The 15,722-nt window shown below is 39.4% G+C and overlaps 1 protein-coding gene across 14 annotated transcripts in view; it reads right to left on the minus strand.

Moving 5' to 3' along the window:
- Positions 1-722: 722 nt before the first annotated feature.
- abi3bpb (ABI family, member 3 (NESH) binding protein b) overlaps positions 723-15,722 on the minus strand; it is a 33,308-nt gene continuing 18,308 nt past the window's right edge. For 3 of the 14 annotated variants that reach the window (XM_056447913.1, XM_056447912.1, XM_056447910.1), the window contains 13 exons: positions 14,508-14,708; positions 12,364-12,531; positions 11,858-11,923; positions 8,591-8,659; positions 8,325-8,441; positions 8,108-8,197; positions 7,811-8,020; positions 6,608-6,713; positions 5,969-6,048; positions 4,143-4,172; positions 3,371-3,529; positions 3,165-3,287; positions 723-2,036 (listed from right to left, as the gene is read on the minus strand). In XM_056447913.1, coding sequence (XP_056303888.1) covers positions 1,921-2,036; positions 3,165-3,287; positions 3,371-3,529; positions 4,143-4,172; positions 5,969-6,048; positions 6,608-6,713; positions 7,811-8,020; positions 8,108-8,197; positions 8,325-8,441; positions 8,591-8,659; positions 11,858-11,923; positions 12,364-12,531; positions 14,508-14,708 — 1,535 coding nt within the window. In that variant the 3' untranslated portion in view covers positions 723-1,920. The remainder of the gene's footprint in view (positions 2,037-3,164; positions 3,288-3,370; positions 3,530-4,142; positions 4,173-5,968; positions 6,049-6,607; positions 6,714-7,810; positions 8,021-8,107; positions 8,198-8,324; positions 8,442-8,590; positions 8,660-11,857; positions 11,924-12,363; positions 12,532-14,507; positions 14,709-15,722) is intronic. The other 11 variants (XM_056447918.1, XM_056447917.1, XM_056447915.1 and 8 more) reach the window with 6 other exon arrangements.

Here is a 15,722-nt window from a genome sequence, read left to right on the forward strand (position 1 = left end):
AAAAGCTTTCAATGGCTGCGCCCGCTCGTACACAGAGAATAAGGTGAATAGCCAAAGCATCATTTCCCAGAGATAGGTTGCGGCTGGAAGGGCATCTGCTGCGTAAAACATGTGCTGGATAAGTTGGCGGTTCATTCCGCTGTGGCGACCCCGGATTAATAAATGACTAAGCCGTAAAGAAAATGAATTAATTAATATAGACATCATTAAGGAACGCTATGTTGCATAATTGCAAAACTTTTATGTAAATAAAGTTGTGGAAAATAGTGAGCAACCAGATTGCTTTGCTGATTTGGACACGTCTATTGGCTTTTAATGCAGTCTTCAACCAAAACTAATGTTTATATCTTTCTATCTTTTAAATGCACCCCCTCTTTTGGTTGGAAATCTAATAAAGTCACCATGAGGCATTTTGAATTTTATAGTCTTTTTTTTTTCCTTTAGCTTTGTGGTTTTCGAAGAATGTCCCTGTATTGGGTTTGGCCAGGCATACTCCTTTTTTTCTAGATCTGGAAAAGTATAGTAATGCAGTAAAGCTTGTATTGATGTTTATTTTTATAATTTGAGTTGGTGCAGTGGGGCAAGTTGAAAGGGGTTTAATTGTGTTCAAACTCCCAAGGGTCGAAAGAGGCTCAAGTGTTAACAGACCCACCTGAGAGTTTGTTCATTGTATTCATGGGAAACTAATTCTTCTGCCACAACAGAGAAACTAGGACACAGGATTAAAAAAAGAAACCAAACTTCTGTTATTTATTACTGTAAAATACATACAGAGAAAAACAAATACAAAACAATAACAACAACAACAAACAACAGTTTCATCTTACAAACAAATTCCATGAAAATACGGATAAGCCAGAGAAACTCTGCCAAGAGATTGGCAGGGACCAACTGTACAAATTATGGGACCCAGACAAGCTCTCCTTGAAGTATTAAGATCTTCAAGACTCTTTGAATGTGTTAACACTCAAAAAAGCTAGTTATTTTTTACTTGTATTGTATTTCACAAGCTTGAGGGGAAAGGATTTTTAAATTCTCTCTTAGGTTTCCTGAAAAAAATACTTTCTCCATATACATATAAATACATTTGTGCTGTGCAAATTGCAAGTGTAAGGTCGTCCTTACAATCTAGAACCATCGAACATACCATTGGAAGACTACAGTCATGGTAAAAAGTATCTGAGTGAAAGTTGACATGTTTTGTGTGTGTAAATGTGTGTGCGCATGTAAAGAAAATGATTATGTTCATCCCAACCTGTTGTAAACATAGACGTGTCGTCGTCTTGAGTCCATTCTTTCTATTCTAGTGTGGGAAAACTGACGTGTTAAGCCAGTACGATGTGTTTGTAAAAGCAACGTAGCGAAAAGTCCAAGCTATACATATCATCTGACATATCAGAGACCTAAATTAATACAGCTGCCTCTGGTTGTAGACAAATTCCAGGCTGTCCTTAAAGCGCTTAATAAAAGCCTGGCCCTTTACCACTGGAAGAAAGCCAGTGAAGAAACCACACACTTTGATAAATAATATTACACAAAATATCAAAATAGTTTCAGGGAGCCAGCTTCCCAATATTTAAACAAGTATTTTTACCTTTCTTTATGTTCATCACTTCAATGTATCTGAAGTAATTTTCTCATAATGAACCATTTTTTATTAGTTATTAGATGATAAATAAAACGGTGAGGCATTGTTTTTATTACATATCACAGATGCACTCAAAAGTATTCCCTGACTCTTTGATCCTGTACATTATTATACATGGTATGAACTTCTGTGACGTAGGCTGAGGAGTGACCAAACTCAGCATCACTGGTGGGGGAAACAGTAAATAAAGCCTGTCATGTGACCTTAGTAGGCATCAACCCCAACCAATGAGAGTTGCTCTTCAGGGTTCCATGTGGATGCTTGCTTCAATCCTACCATTTCCCTGGGATTGGTGTACCACACTCGTACCATGCGACATAGTTGACATGGGAGTTTCCACCTATCTGGCCGAAGTGAACTGGCTCTTGTCTGACGGCCCTGTAGAAGCCTGAAAATGATCAAGAAAAGAATTAGAGTCTAACCCAAGTAAAAATTTATTCTAATGCAAGTGATGCTAGAGGATGAAGTTTTCAGCATTCTTATTAGGTCTGCCCACTTAATATCTTGCATATTGCAGGCCAACTAGAACTTTAGGGTTACATTGTTACTGTGACCCGGATGAAAGCAAGGAATAGCTAGGTGAGTATAACAGCTAGTAAGAGCTGTGTGGCTAAACCTCAGTCCTTTGACCTCAAGCTAGGTATAATCAACTGATGATAGATGCTGTGCACTTCAGCATCTTTGTTACTAATATTTTTAATACTACTAATATTATGTTAATCACAGCAAGCTGTGAAAGCAACATACACCTGCATAAAGGCTTAAGATTTTAAGCTTCAAAAAGGACACCAAGGTAAACTTTTCATAAATAAGATTAATTTATGCTCAATATCAAATATTTAGAAGCTGTTCTGTGCAGAGACCTTTCGAGGGGCAGGGGCTCGATGTTGAAGAGCAGGTCGAGGTCAGGGGCTACTACTGGGTGCTTGGGGGTGTTTACTTGCATTTTGAGGGGGGACACTTTTTCATTTCCCCCCAACACCCCCCTCTGATGATATTCCCCTTTAGTTCTTCACTGCTGTGAAAGGATCATGAACTCGTTCTGAAAATCTGTTGCTATGTGAACAGCACCAACGGGTTTGTGCTGTGATTGGATAATCTAACACAGGGGTTCTTAATGACGGTCCTGGAGGTCCAGTGTCCTGCAGATTTTAACTCCAACCCCAATCAGACACAGCTGGACTAGCTAATCAAGCTCTTACTAGGCTTTCTAGAAACATCCGTGTGTGTTGAGGCAAGTTGGAGCTAAAATCTTAAGGGCACCAGACCTCCAGGACTGAGTTTAAGGTTAGTTAAAGACATATGTTATCTTTTGACAATTTAGACATTTAGAGCAATGTTCTTTCTTTTTGAGAATGGTATCTGGTATCTTGCCCTGATTAGTTGTCACCTGATTGCCCATTGATGACATCATTGATGCCGGGCAACATGCTCTAAAGTTTCAGTTTATCATCACATAAACAGTACAATAACACTGTTATTACTGTTACTACATGGTTTCATGTAGTTCCTGTACCTGGTCTGGATGGTAGCTGGTCTGCGGGAATCTGAGTTCCCGTTCTGCCATCTAAGAATGAATCCACAAACTGGCAGTGGTCTTCACCAAAACCGGTCTGGTCTCCAACATTGTGGAATTTACCTGAAGGGATGAAAAAGGAGATCTCCTAATATATTCTAACACTAAAAAGACACAAAGTATAATCTATTTTTCAGAAGACTGACCATTGAGGGAGTCGCTCAGGTAGATCTTGTACCGCAGAGAGTTGCAGAGTTGGACACCAACAAATTTGCGGTACCATGTCCTTTTCACATACTGTTTCCCGTTGCACTCAGAATAGGCGTCGGTTTTGAAGGGGAACTGTGTCCAAATGGCATCTTTACCTGAACAACAAGCAGAGAAACCACAAAATGTTATTTTACTAACTGATGAGATATTATGTTCTGGCACAGTTAATGCAAAACAATGTTTCTTTCAGTGCTCTTTTTGAAAAACTCGCTGGAGTACAGACCCCATTTTTTGTTTATACATGTGTTAGAAAAGGTCTGCTGGACATTAAGAGCCAAGGGGCTGTTCCATTAGTCTCTGTTTCCATTGGCTCCTGTTATAACCTTGTCTTACTATTGGCTTACTTTGCTCTCTAGATACATTGTTCCATTACTCTGTCAATTTTGCCTCAAATAGACAATGCACAGGAAGAAATCTAGAGAGATTTATTTCAAGCCTGCCCATTCTTGTAACTTGATGAGTGCAAGATGGTAACTGAGGCAGGAATAAAGGAGGATGGTGTTATCCATTTGCCACTCTTAGGTAAATGTTTTGTCTGGCTGAGAACTTGGTATGGAAGAAGTGAACTCATAGGAAGTCTCCACAGCTCCTTTACCCATTCTTTTACTTATTTTTCCTCTACTAGGACTGCTCGTTAGATTATCCATTTATTCAACAGATAGGAATTTGTCACCTGAGAGAAATAGGATGCAAAGATGAAATATTTACCTGAAACGTTTTCGCTCACTCGAGGATCCGCTGCAAGAGAAAACAGAGCGCAAATGAGGAGAAATCAGAAATTATGATTTTGTACTACAGCCACAGTCGTAGAGACTATCAAAATGATCTGTAGACCGTAGGAAAGTTACTGACACAAATTGTCCAACTCTACATTGGCTGCTTATGGGTGGGCAAGGTGCCTCGAGCGAAAAGAAAAAGTACAATAAATTCCAACAAGCAGAAAATAGTGTGCTTTTCCAGGCGATTTTGAATCTCCGTTATGAAGAGAGATCAGCTGGCATGAACTAACCTGCTGGATCTGCAAAAGCTATAGGGGAGAGACTGAGCCTCAGGGGCCTTGGCGGTAAAATCTCATCATTCAGTTTTCCTCTATTTCTTTCCCGTCATCGCACATATGGACTCTCTTTTCTTCCTAGTTGTCTTTGCCCTGCTTTCCATTTTGTTGCTATAGCCTCGTTCTATTTGCAAGCCAGACGAGGTTTCAAAAATAAAGCCTCCTCCCATAAAACATGTGGATGATATGGCTCTTTATTTGTTCCTTATTTATGATATGTTGTTACTGAGCTTGTAAGAAAGGGAATGTTTGGCAGTGTGACAGCACTCCAGGGGTGCATCTGCAGGCGCTGATGGGGCCAAATGTTACAACAGTACGGGACATGCTGGAGTCATTATGTTAATGACGAGCAACTCATTACATGTATTTCCAAGAGATAAAGGAGAGGTCACAAATATTGGCTGACTTGCACAGACAGCAGAGCCACATAGAGAGATATGGTAAAACAATTTGCAACTCTTCCCCATGGATATTTCACTTGTGTACCTAATACTGGGATTTGGTTTAGATACAATGACTCATGGTTAAATTATGACTAAAATAAACAAACATTGAGATTTGTCTAGGACATCACTTTCTTATTAATATCTTAATATATATTAAAATATGCCTATGACAAAATTAAATCTAATCCGGCCGCTAGAACTCTGCAACTCCCACATGGTCGCCCACTGAAGCTAAGCAGGGTTGTGCCCGGTCAGTACCTGCATGGGAGACTACATAGGAAAGCTAGGTTGCAGCCAGTTGCTTATTATTATTATTAATTCTCTTGGAAACAAATGTTATAAGGGGCTCTGAGGTAAGAATGCCTTCGAAAAAAAAAGAATTTTTGGTAGTTCAAAAAATGGTTTTAAAACTGAAAATGTATAATGTGATATTCATTCAGTCATTCAATTTCCTATGGCTTAGTACCATCAGGGGTCACCACAGTGGAATGAACTGCCAACTTAGTAAGCATAGGTTTTACACAGCAGATGCCCTTCCAAGCTGCAACCCAGTACTGGGAAACATCTATACACACTCATTCACACACATACAGTACGGCCAATTTAGTTTATTCAATTCACCTATAGCGCATGTCTTTGGACTGTGGGGCAAACCAGAGTGCCTGGATGAAACCCACGCGAACACGAGAAGAACATGCAAACTCCACATAGAAATGCCAACTGACCCAGGCGGGACTCGAACCAGAGACCCTCTTGCTGTAAGGTGACAGTGCTTACCACTGAGCCACCATGTCACCCATAATGTAATATTGCAAAAAGTTTCAATAAACCTTCTGGATGGCAAAATTTCTTGCAGTCTGAACATAGCCATAGTCATGGTCATTAGTCATTAGTGTCTGCATGGGCCTAAACTTATATAATTTCCAGGGGGGGGTATTTTTCCAAGTATCATATCACATGTCTAAATATTTTTTTCAAATAATTTAGATTTTTTAAGACAAGTTCTATAAGAAAAAGAAAACAAATTGAATTACCAGACTCTGTGCTGAAGGATACAGGTTCACTGGACGGCCCTTCACCAAGCTCATTCTTGGGCTTCACTTTGAATTCATAACTGTAAGTTAAGACAGAAACAGGTGATGGGACATTAAGTTTCAATTTGATCCACAAAAAAAAAAAAAATATTCTTTTCACATAAACCGACATAACAAGAAGTCTGCTTAATCCAAAATTATTAAAATGGACTTCTGTATTGGGAACCTGTTGAGTTTTTGTCAAATTTGAGCAAAATGAGGTTTTTATTTCCCTTTTTCTGATGCCTGACACTTGATATATTTATTCAGCAGAGTCTGAGGACTCAACGTCTGTGGCCTCCTTTAATGGATCCTCCATGTGTGATGTGGAGACATTACCATAGCCCACGTGCCTCAAGACGCAGTCCATAGGAAGCCCTGGTTTATATTGTGTCACCAAATCTTGAGCCTATATTCAGCCTCATTAAACCCCCCCTCCAAGCCAAATCACAGAGCACACGTCCAAGATCTTGTCCAGACCTCAGGATGTGTGCAAGTCCTAACACCAGGTATTTGACACCCACATCAACTAAAATACATCTCTCAAATTCAGCAGAGTGCCTTGCATAGAGTGGTTGGAGTTCTGTATTAATACTGAACCTGCTCTCTGGTTTGAGGTTTTCCACAGCGGTATGAGTCTGGTTGGTTGTCAGAATGGAAACCTGTTCACCATCAGGACCTTTGGTAGTTGAGATAACCTCATACTCTATTAAAAGAACAAAAAGAAAAAGGATTGCAGAAAAAATTTGATTAGGGAATAGTTAGAGTTGAGGGTTAGTGGTTAAATTATTTAAATTTGACAAATTGGGTTTGAGGGTTAAATCCAGCACGAAATGGAAGTTAAGATTGTAATTTTTTCCCATATTGTGATGTACATCCAACATGATTGCATGTTGCATGATTTTGTCCTTCGATAAACAATTTTTCATTGGAAGCTGGGCATTGCTAACACAATGGAGGAAGATTGACGAATGGATGAAGGCAGAGCAGGAATGAGATGCACTCTGATAGCCCTGTCCAAAAGGCATTTCATGTGACCAGAGATGAAGAAAAGTCGTTTTGAAAGAAGACCGAATATTATGTTATTTAATTAAATATGGTGAGGGCAAATTAATTTTTCAAAATCATGAAATGTCTTACTGATCAATGTTGAGTGTTTGTATAGTGTTCAGTCTAAAGTGAAGGCTATAGTTTGAACCATAAATGTTGAGGGTTAATGGCAAGGGTCAACACTTAGTCTGACTGATGGAAGTTGAAAAAATAGATATAGATAGGTATTGTTTGCTGAGGCTTCATGTTTCAACCAGAGTTGAAACTTGGTGTTTTACTAAATCAAAGTAGAGGATTAGTATTTAACCAAGTCAGGTCAACAGTTAGTGATTGAATGGTCAAATGGTTAAAGTGGACCAAGGTGGAGGGATATTGGATCCCAATCAAAGTCAATAGGTGGTGTTTGTTGAGTCAAATGGTCAAAATGGACCAAAGTAAAAGGTTATTGTTTAATACAGGGGTGCTCAAACTTGATCCTGTTTGGCCGGGCAGAGTTTAACTTTCACCCCAATAAGACAAACTAGCTTATCAAGCTCTTACTAGGTATATTAGAAACTTTCTGGCAGGTGTGTTGAAGCAAGTTGGAGCTCAACTGTGCAGGACATCAGCCCCCCAGGATAACCTTATCAATCACAGTTGCAGGTTAGGATTTCTGCCATACCCTAAACCCTTGACTTTGATCTCACAATATATTACACATTATATACCTCAGAAACAAAAGGGTTTAACGATATTAAATCATACATTTCCTACCTGTTGTCTCATTATCTGTTTTCTCCCAGTCGAGAATAATGAAGGACGGACATCCTTCCACTGTTACAACGGTGAGGTTGGATGGGGCTGTTTTTGGAGGATTGGTGACATTTTGTTCCCCACCCTCCTCTTCGGGGAAGTAAGTTAGAGAGGTGGTGATGGAGCAAGGTTCATCTGGCTTTTTATCCGTCTTGTAGACCACATGTGGAGCTGGCCAATAACACATTCTTGATTATAACAAGCATTATTCAGAGTGCTTGGCATGCATGTCTACAATAAATAAGAAAGTATCATTACCAATGTAGCGCTCTTTGCCCATGGCATCAATTTTAGAAGCAGGGACGGGGCTGAAACTTGAAGAGTTCTCCCAGGTCTCATACTTGGGTGCTAGGGAAGTGTCAATAATTTCACAATGTGGTTGGAAACAAATTCTTTCCATCAGGATACATACTATATGTAAATGTATGCGAAAATGTCCTAGTAGAAAATCATAAAGCATCTTATGAAGACAAACCTGTCACTGCTGGAGCAGATGTTGTCTTTGGTTTGGATGGCTTTGCTGTAACAGGTGGCAACTTCGGCATCAATATAGAAGCTTTGTCCTGGTTCACGTCTGGTTTCATATCTTTTACTTACATAAGTGAATACATGAATGTTTTAACGCATATTGAATTAACATTTCTATAGTCTAATGGTCAGTTATTATAAATCACAGATAATTTTTTGGGATGTTCCCTGAGGTATATTTGTATTTTTATGTTCAGTGAAATTTTTACCTACCTGTTCTTTCATGCATGCCCACAACATTAGGATTTTTAAGTGCATTATTCGGGCGTCCTGATGAAGAACCTGGAATAACACAAGTGAAAGAGATGGCATGAAATCAAGTCTACAATTCTTCTCTCCCTCTTCTTTTATCTGTATTCATTAGTACATGTAAACATAGACATGGCAAGTCCAGAACAGCACCCAAAGCTCTGTAACACTGCAGCAAGAGGTTAGAGTAATCAATACACATCCTAATTTTATTCACACATCTCCCTAACAATCCCTTAACCCTTTATCGGGCAAAGAACTGCATATTGTAACTTCATTGACTTTGATTACAATATCATTTTAGTCATAAAATTAACTTGACATTAACCCCGTTGGGTTTTTCCAATGAGTATCTTGTGAAGGGTTAAGGTTTAATTCTCAGGAAAAACAGTGCAACACATCACTACCAACCTAAATGTGTACGTTTAGGTTCCACATACAGCATCTATTATGATTATGTTGTTGGTGTTGACCAAGTTTGACCTTTATTTGCTGTCATCCTAATAAAAATGGAAACAAAACCAAAAAGCCAATTTCAATGTGCAGAAGGTTGTCCTATAAAATAAAAATGTTATCAATTAATTATGTTATGGGTCAAACATACAACCCTCTCTAAGAGCAGAAATTGTTGTATCATTTCTGAAGATGGAACAAAAGGGAAAGTAGCCTTGTTCTGAACCACAATGTAGTCAAATGAAAACAGTGATTATCAAATCATTCTCCAAATCTATTTGCACTCAAGTCTCAGTCTAAAAATAGTATACCAAAGTGTAATGTTTTCTGTTTAATGTAAAAAATACTACAGAGAACCTGTAATTTAGATGCTTTGCTAAACAGGAGTAGCAAATTGAGAGGTTAAGCTCATTTGAAAAGCCAATTACCAGTGAAAGAAAATACACTATTTACTTTTTGATTGCATGGATGAAGTCTAAACATTGGCACTTCAATGCCTTTCAAGTCTTCAGTTCTCAATGCCATCTTGCAGTTAAGCCAAAGGCAAACGGGCAAGAGTATGTGGACCCTTCCCAGGAAAACTGATTCAATTTATATTTGAGCCACCAGTTGTGAAACCCTCACTTCATCACAGGGCAATCAAAAACAACTCAGCTCCCTAGACCTTGTGGTAGAAGTTAAAATGACAAAACTGGGTGGTGAAAAAGCAAAACTATGCCGAAAATAACTGAAGACCAACAGATGTCTTAATTTTTTAGAGAGAAAGTACTTTCCAGAGGTAGGAGATGATGATTCCTGATGTTTTGGGTGATCTATAATAAGACTGATTTGTTGGCCAACCAAAGAAAGCCACCAACTGCACACGATCTTTAATGATATTTGATTTTTGGTGAGTAAACGGAGAATTCACAATAAAAGGTTTTATCATTTAAGTGATCCTTTTGGATTTGTTCCACTGTTTTTGCTCAAGCTATAAGTAATACTTTGTGACAATCACTTTGCAGTCCTGATTTTGACTGCGATTGTTTTGTTTTCCACTGACCTTGGCAGCAGTCATTCATCAAATGATCAAATAATAGAAAGCATATTTCCAATTTAAATATCCAGATGTTTAGGGGCCCTTTACATGACTCGGCTTTCAGCTAGTAACAGAAGTCTTTGAATATATTTTGGTCATTCATTTACATCACCAAAAGATTTTAAGTAGCCCAGAAAATGAAAACAGGTTACTCAAAACAGGTCACAGGTCAGTGTCACTGTGCACTTAGGGTTGCATAGTGACATTGACAACTACTGGCATGCTTGTACACTGTGACAACACTGTGCTTAATTGGCAATGGTAAAGTGATGCTGTATTTGCAAAGTATGCCAGATTTTGGAAGTCTTTTCCGAAACCAAGTCTAATCTTAACCAAAATTCTGTGCCAGCTGTGCTCAATACACAATTTGTGGTGGTACTTGCAATGATTTAGACAATTTAGTCATTTAGCTGGATGTTTAAGGCTGATACATACTTCTGCGTTGAGTGATCGGCCTTGTGTATAGTATTGCATTTATACAATGCGTGCTGTTTGTGTTGCTCTGCAATACCACTTCCAAAACACTAGCTGGCAGTAGGTTTTTTAATGTTCCTCTGTGTCGAGTTCTTAGCAGGTGTTTTGTTTTTTCTGAATGCTACAAGTAGCTAAAACTCACTCATTCAGAGCCGGGGACCGGTGGACGTGCAACAACTTTAATCAAAAGATAAACTCAAAACAAAAGTTTTGATCTAGAGCTCCTTCATGGGACATGACACTTGTAAACACTCGCTCCATCGGGCTCGTGGATCTCAGCACCGCCCACACTCGTCACTGCTACAAGCCGATTAATCACAGAGCTTGTGCTATGCGTCGTTGCGACGTGTAGTTAAACTTTTTGAGAGATGCGTGTCAGTGTCGGCAACAGCCACGGCAAGGGCTATGCGACCACGTGAAGGCTATGCCAGACCATACGTGTGTACTTGACGCGGAAGTATGAATCAGCCTTTAGATCTATCGTCCAACTGTTTCAGCCCAGTTCATATTATAATTTCAATTCTTGTTCACAGTTGATCACATTCTTAGTGTAAACAGACCTTTACAAGGTCATCTAGCAAAGGTATGAATTTTGCCATGCTAACTTTGTAATTTTATGTCATTTTAAACTCTTTGAGCCTTTGTTTTTGCTACACATATAAAAATTTGGCAGACTGAAACAGACCCCATACCACATGGAAGCTCGTGACTACAATAAACATGCAAGTAGTCATGCACACAACGAACTTTAACCAGAAGCAGCTACAGTCCTCTGCAGAGGGGAGTTTCAAACAATTATTGCTGAAATGCACAAATAAAAGAGCCACAGAATGTTACGAGACAGTTTAGGACATTGCGGTGGGTCTCTGAATCCTCCAAAAGGCGTTTTTCCTCTCACAAATAAATGTCCTACAGCACCACAAGGGTTTAGAAATGAAAGAAACCAATCTGGGGAAAAGCTTTGACAATTACACCACAAAGCTCGCGGCAGCACAGGATCTGCAGAAGCTTGCAAAACAACAACAAACGTTGAAGACAACAGGCAGATTTTGCGAGCAAATGGGTTGACTGGTAAATGAGGGGACGGACAAATGGACAGACATGTGATTACAATGAGATTATGGATGGGAAGGACACCAACATGGGCACATGGGCTGCTTCACAAACAGACTTTCTGCAGGTTAATGATGGCTAACACACACAGAGTACGAGTTGGCTCTGTTTACCCATTCTTGCTCTGGACCAGATGACTGGTTTGGGGAAAGAAAGTCCTTTATGGTGCTCACCGTTTGCTGTTGGGGGAAAAGAGTGGATGTTATGGAAAAGGGAAAGACTAAGGTAGCATTAAATAGTTTTTGCTGTGTTGCACAGCAGCTGAAAAAAACTGTGGTTTATGCAGAGGGTTATAGGTGGCCGCTCAACTGCCTGAGGGAAAGAGAGGCCATACAAGATCAGATTAGTGCAAATGTTGGCAGTCTGTGTACCCATCGGGCTAAATCACTCATACTTTGCTGACAGTAAAACTGTCAGGTGTGACAGCAACTGCAAAAAAATAACTGAAAGGGGAGAGTGAAAAAAACATGTACTTAAGTATTTGTGACTCAGAAAAGAAAAGAAAATCGTGTTGAGAAAAAAGATAAAGCGAGAAAAATAGCTAGATGAAATGTGGGCAAGAAAGGAGTTTAAAAAGAAAAAGAAACTGGGGGTAGAGGGGTAGGAGAAATGTCTTTACCCCCATGTCTTCTTGAGGGGTCTCCGAGCCTGGGGGGAGAATGTCTCATGCCATTAGAGAAAGAGAAAGGGTTTCTGCCCAGTGATGTCTGGTTCCTGGTGGTCACTGTTAGGACTGAATTAGCAGGTTTGGATGGAAGAGAAGAAATGTCTCCCCGGATGTTCTTACCTAGATAACAAAAAACAAACAACAGCAGCCTTTGGTTATGCCAGGGAAACAAACTACATACTGGGCCAGGTACAATACATTCATGGGAGGGATGCTGTGTGTTAAAATGTTTACAGGTTGATTTGAAATACCAGCTAGTTAGGGGTTGGAACCTTTAGGGACTTCACAATTGACCTATTTTTTTTCTATTTTTTCAGGTGCGCATATACATTTTTCCAACTTTACGTTTTAACCAGAATGCTCTGCATCTAGGAGGTTATGGTTTGTGGGAACTTTTGAGATTCGATTCAGAATCTCTAGATCATAGGTCTCAAACTCAATTCCTGGAGGGCCGCAGCTCTGCACAGTTTTGCTCCAATCCTTTCAAACACAGCTGATCCAAATAATCGAGGTGCTCAAAAGAGTCATGAACACCTTCATTTGTTGAATCAGCTGTATTTGATCAGGGTTGGAGCAAAACTGTGCAAAGCTGCAGCCCTCCAGAAATCGACTTTGAGACTTATGGTCTAGAGCAAGGGTGTCCACACTTGGTCCTTTAGGGCCAGTGTCCTGCAAAATTTAGTTCAAACCCCAATCAGACACACATGGGCTAGCTAATCAGGCTCTTACTAGGCTTTCTAGAAACATCCTTGCACGTATGTTGAGGTAAGTTGGAGCTAAAATCTGCAGGACACCAGCCCTCCAGGAGCAAGTTTAGACACCCCTGCTCTAGAGAAAGAATCATGACAATTTATTCTCCCACCCCTACAGCTAGTCATGTTTCAGATTATGCACAAATATCAAAAGTGTTTTGGATTTTTCGTTGCGTAGATTTGGATACTGATATCTTTAACCTCTAAATGAAACCCACAATTACCAGTAAAGTACAGGCCAAGAATCTCAAATGGCACCTCTATGTCCTCAGTTTTGTAATATAATGCTGCTTTGACTGTAAAACAGTCTACTTGGTGCTCACATCAGGGCAGGCTTGGCAGAGGTGCACATTGAGGGCATATATGATCTACAAAATGGGTACTCGCTAACACCCTCCTGAAAGCTAAAATAATGAATGAGATACCTTGTAGTTTCATCAACTTGACAGACACATGCACATGACAGCCATTGTCAAAACGCACATAAAGTGCAATTTGGGACTGGACCATAATCTTTCACCAAAATGTCATGGCACGATCTCTGTTTCAAAAACAGTATGGGATTGATTTCCCTCTTCCCGCAGTCATCATGTTGAGTATGTTTTGGAATACCAACAATGTCTAAAAATACTGTTTATTTAGGCAAATTTCAAGGTTTGGAAAAGAGACATAATCATTTATATTAAGACTGGATGATACAAGAGTAGTGTCTATGCTTTGATTCTAGCAAGACTAAATCTGATGTGGTGATGGCAGTAAAGTGCAGCAGTGCATTCCTGTGAAGGCAAAACATGGTGTAGGGGAGGACACAGGAAAGCTGTGATTTCAGACAATAACACAGACATGATATACGCCAGTGGGACAGTTGTGATAGTTTGCCTGACAGAGCAAATAAATGAGAGGATTATGTGAACTGATGTCACTGTTTTTTGCTGTTTTTACTGGCAGTCGCACTCACACACACTACAGACAGCTCTTTCTGTAATCCATTGAGCTGGAGTGTGAAATAATGTCTGTTTGTGGCTGAAGTTACAGAATTACTGCATTTGATTGAAATGCGGTTTGAACGTCCATTAATTTCCTGTGTATCACTTTCCTTCAAAGCCACCCCAAAATGAACGGAATAAAGCTTTGAAGTCTGATATTCTGGTGTTTAGTCTATGTTAATTGTAGAATGTGCAGCCAAAGGTTGAATAATAAATGCCAACATAAAATAACCAAGTATCTGTGTGAATTGCTAAAGCAGTACATTATTTTCTCATTACCTGTTAACCATCAGATCTTGAAAATAGTATTTGTTTAATGAACTCTGAACATAAGTAGGAAAACCAAAGGAGGAATTACCAGAGGGACCATGTGGCATCTGAGTGGCACTAGGTGCCTTGTTTTGAGGATGTCCATGTAGGGGTGCCCGGGTACTGCTGGTAAGGGATTGGGGAGTAGGGGTAGCTGAAGAACGGGAGGGTTTAGTGGGTAGGAGTTGGGGAAGGATGTGGGGGATCTCCACCAGCTGAGAGGAGTCATTTCTAACATGGCTGTCTGAATCTGTTTAAGAAAAAGGAGCAGATGAGCCTCAATGCTGGAAAAAACAACAAGTCATTCCAGCTCAAGGTGGTCTAGTTGGTCAACAATTTGGATCCAGCTGAATAGCTTGGCCAAAATAGTCTAGCAGCTCAAACCAGGTTAACAAACCTGGAGGTGTATTAAAGACATATCCTAACATTTAAATCTCATCCTCTGTTTGGAAGCCATCGTAATTTCAGTGAGGACTACATTTAGGACAAAGGCTATTACAGAACAGTGTTTCCTAAGTGTGTTTTAACTAAATATACGATAGTGGTATAACAGAAACATCCTAACTTGACAAAAAAAATCCTAAAAACTGTCTTAACTTTAGGATAACCTTACTGCTAACTTCACAATTATTTAAAATCCAACGTAAAAAAAATCCTGCCCAACAATGCATTACATTTATTAATGATTTAAAATGAAGAATGAACAAAGATGTTTAATGGTGAAATGACTATTGAAGAACCCTAAAGATGTTACATTTGCAAAAATGGTATCGGCTTTGCCTTGCAGTGAAATTCTAAACTTGTCAGTTTTACCCATTTTTAGGTTAACTCATTAGCAGCTCACTTAATATTGGCTGGCCTGAAAATGGATTGTCGAATTTGATGAGATTTCCTTAAAGATTTAAGTATCATATCTAAACACCTAAGATAAGAAGCTTTCTTTAATACACCCTCCTTCCTACAGAGTCCCACTAGATGGTAGGACGGTTCATAGACCAGTTTGAACCACCGTAAGCTGATTTTGTCTGAATTTTCCAGCATGACTGACTATTGAGACCATCACTAGAGTAAAATTTGTTAGGAATGTTTGGTGGTGCTTTGCCTTGACCTTTAAAACATTTGTAACAGTTACTCAGTTTTATTCCATTAAGGCATAATGGCAGGGATGCTCGATAGCCTGTTACTGACATTGACCGTTTGTCTTAATGGTCCTGTCAAGGGATTAACAATAAACTCAATGACTTTTGGTCTCATAATCAGTTTG

This window comes from Danio aesculapii, chromosome 22, assembly GCF_903798145.1.
Source record: "Danio aesculapii chromosome 22, fDanAes4.1, whole genome shotgun sequence".
NCBI lineage: Eukaryota > Metazoa > Chordata > Actinopteri > Cypriniformes > Danionidae > Danio > Danio aesculapii.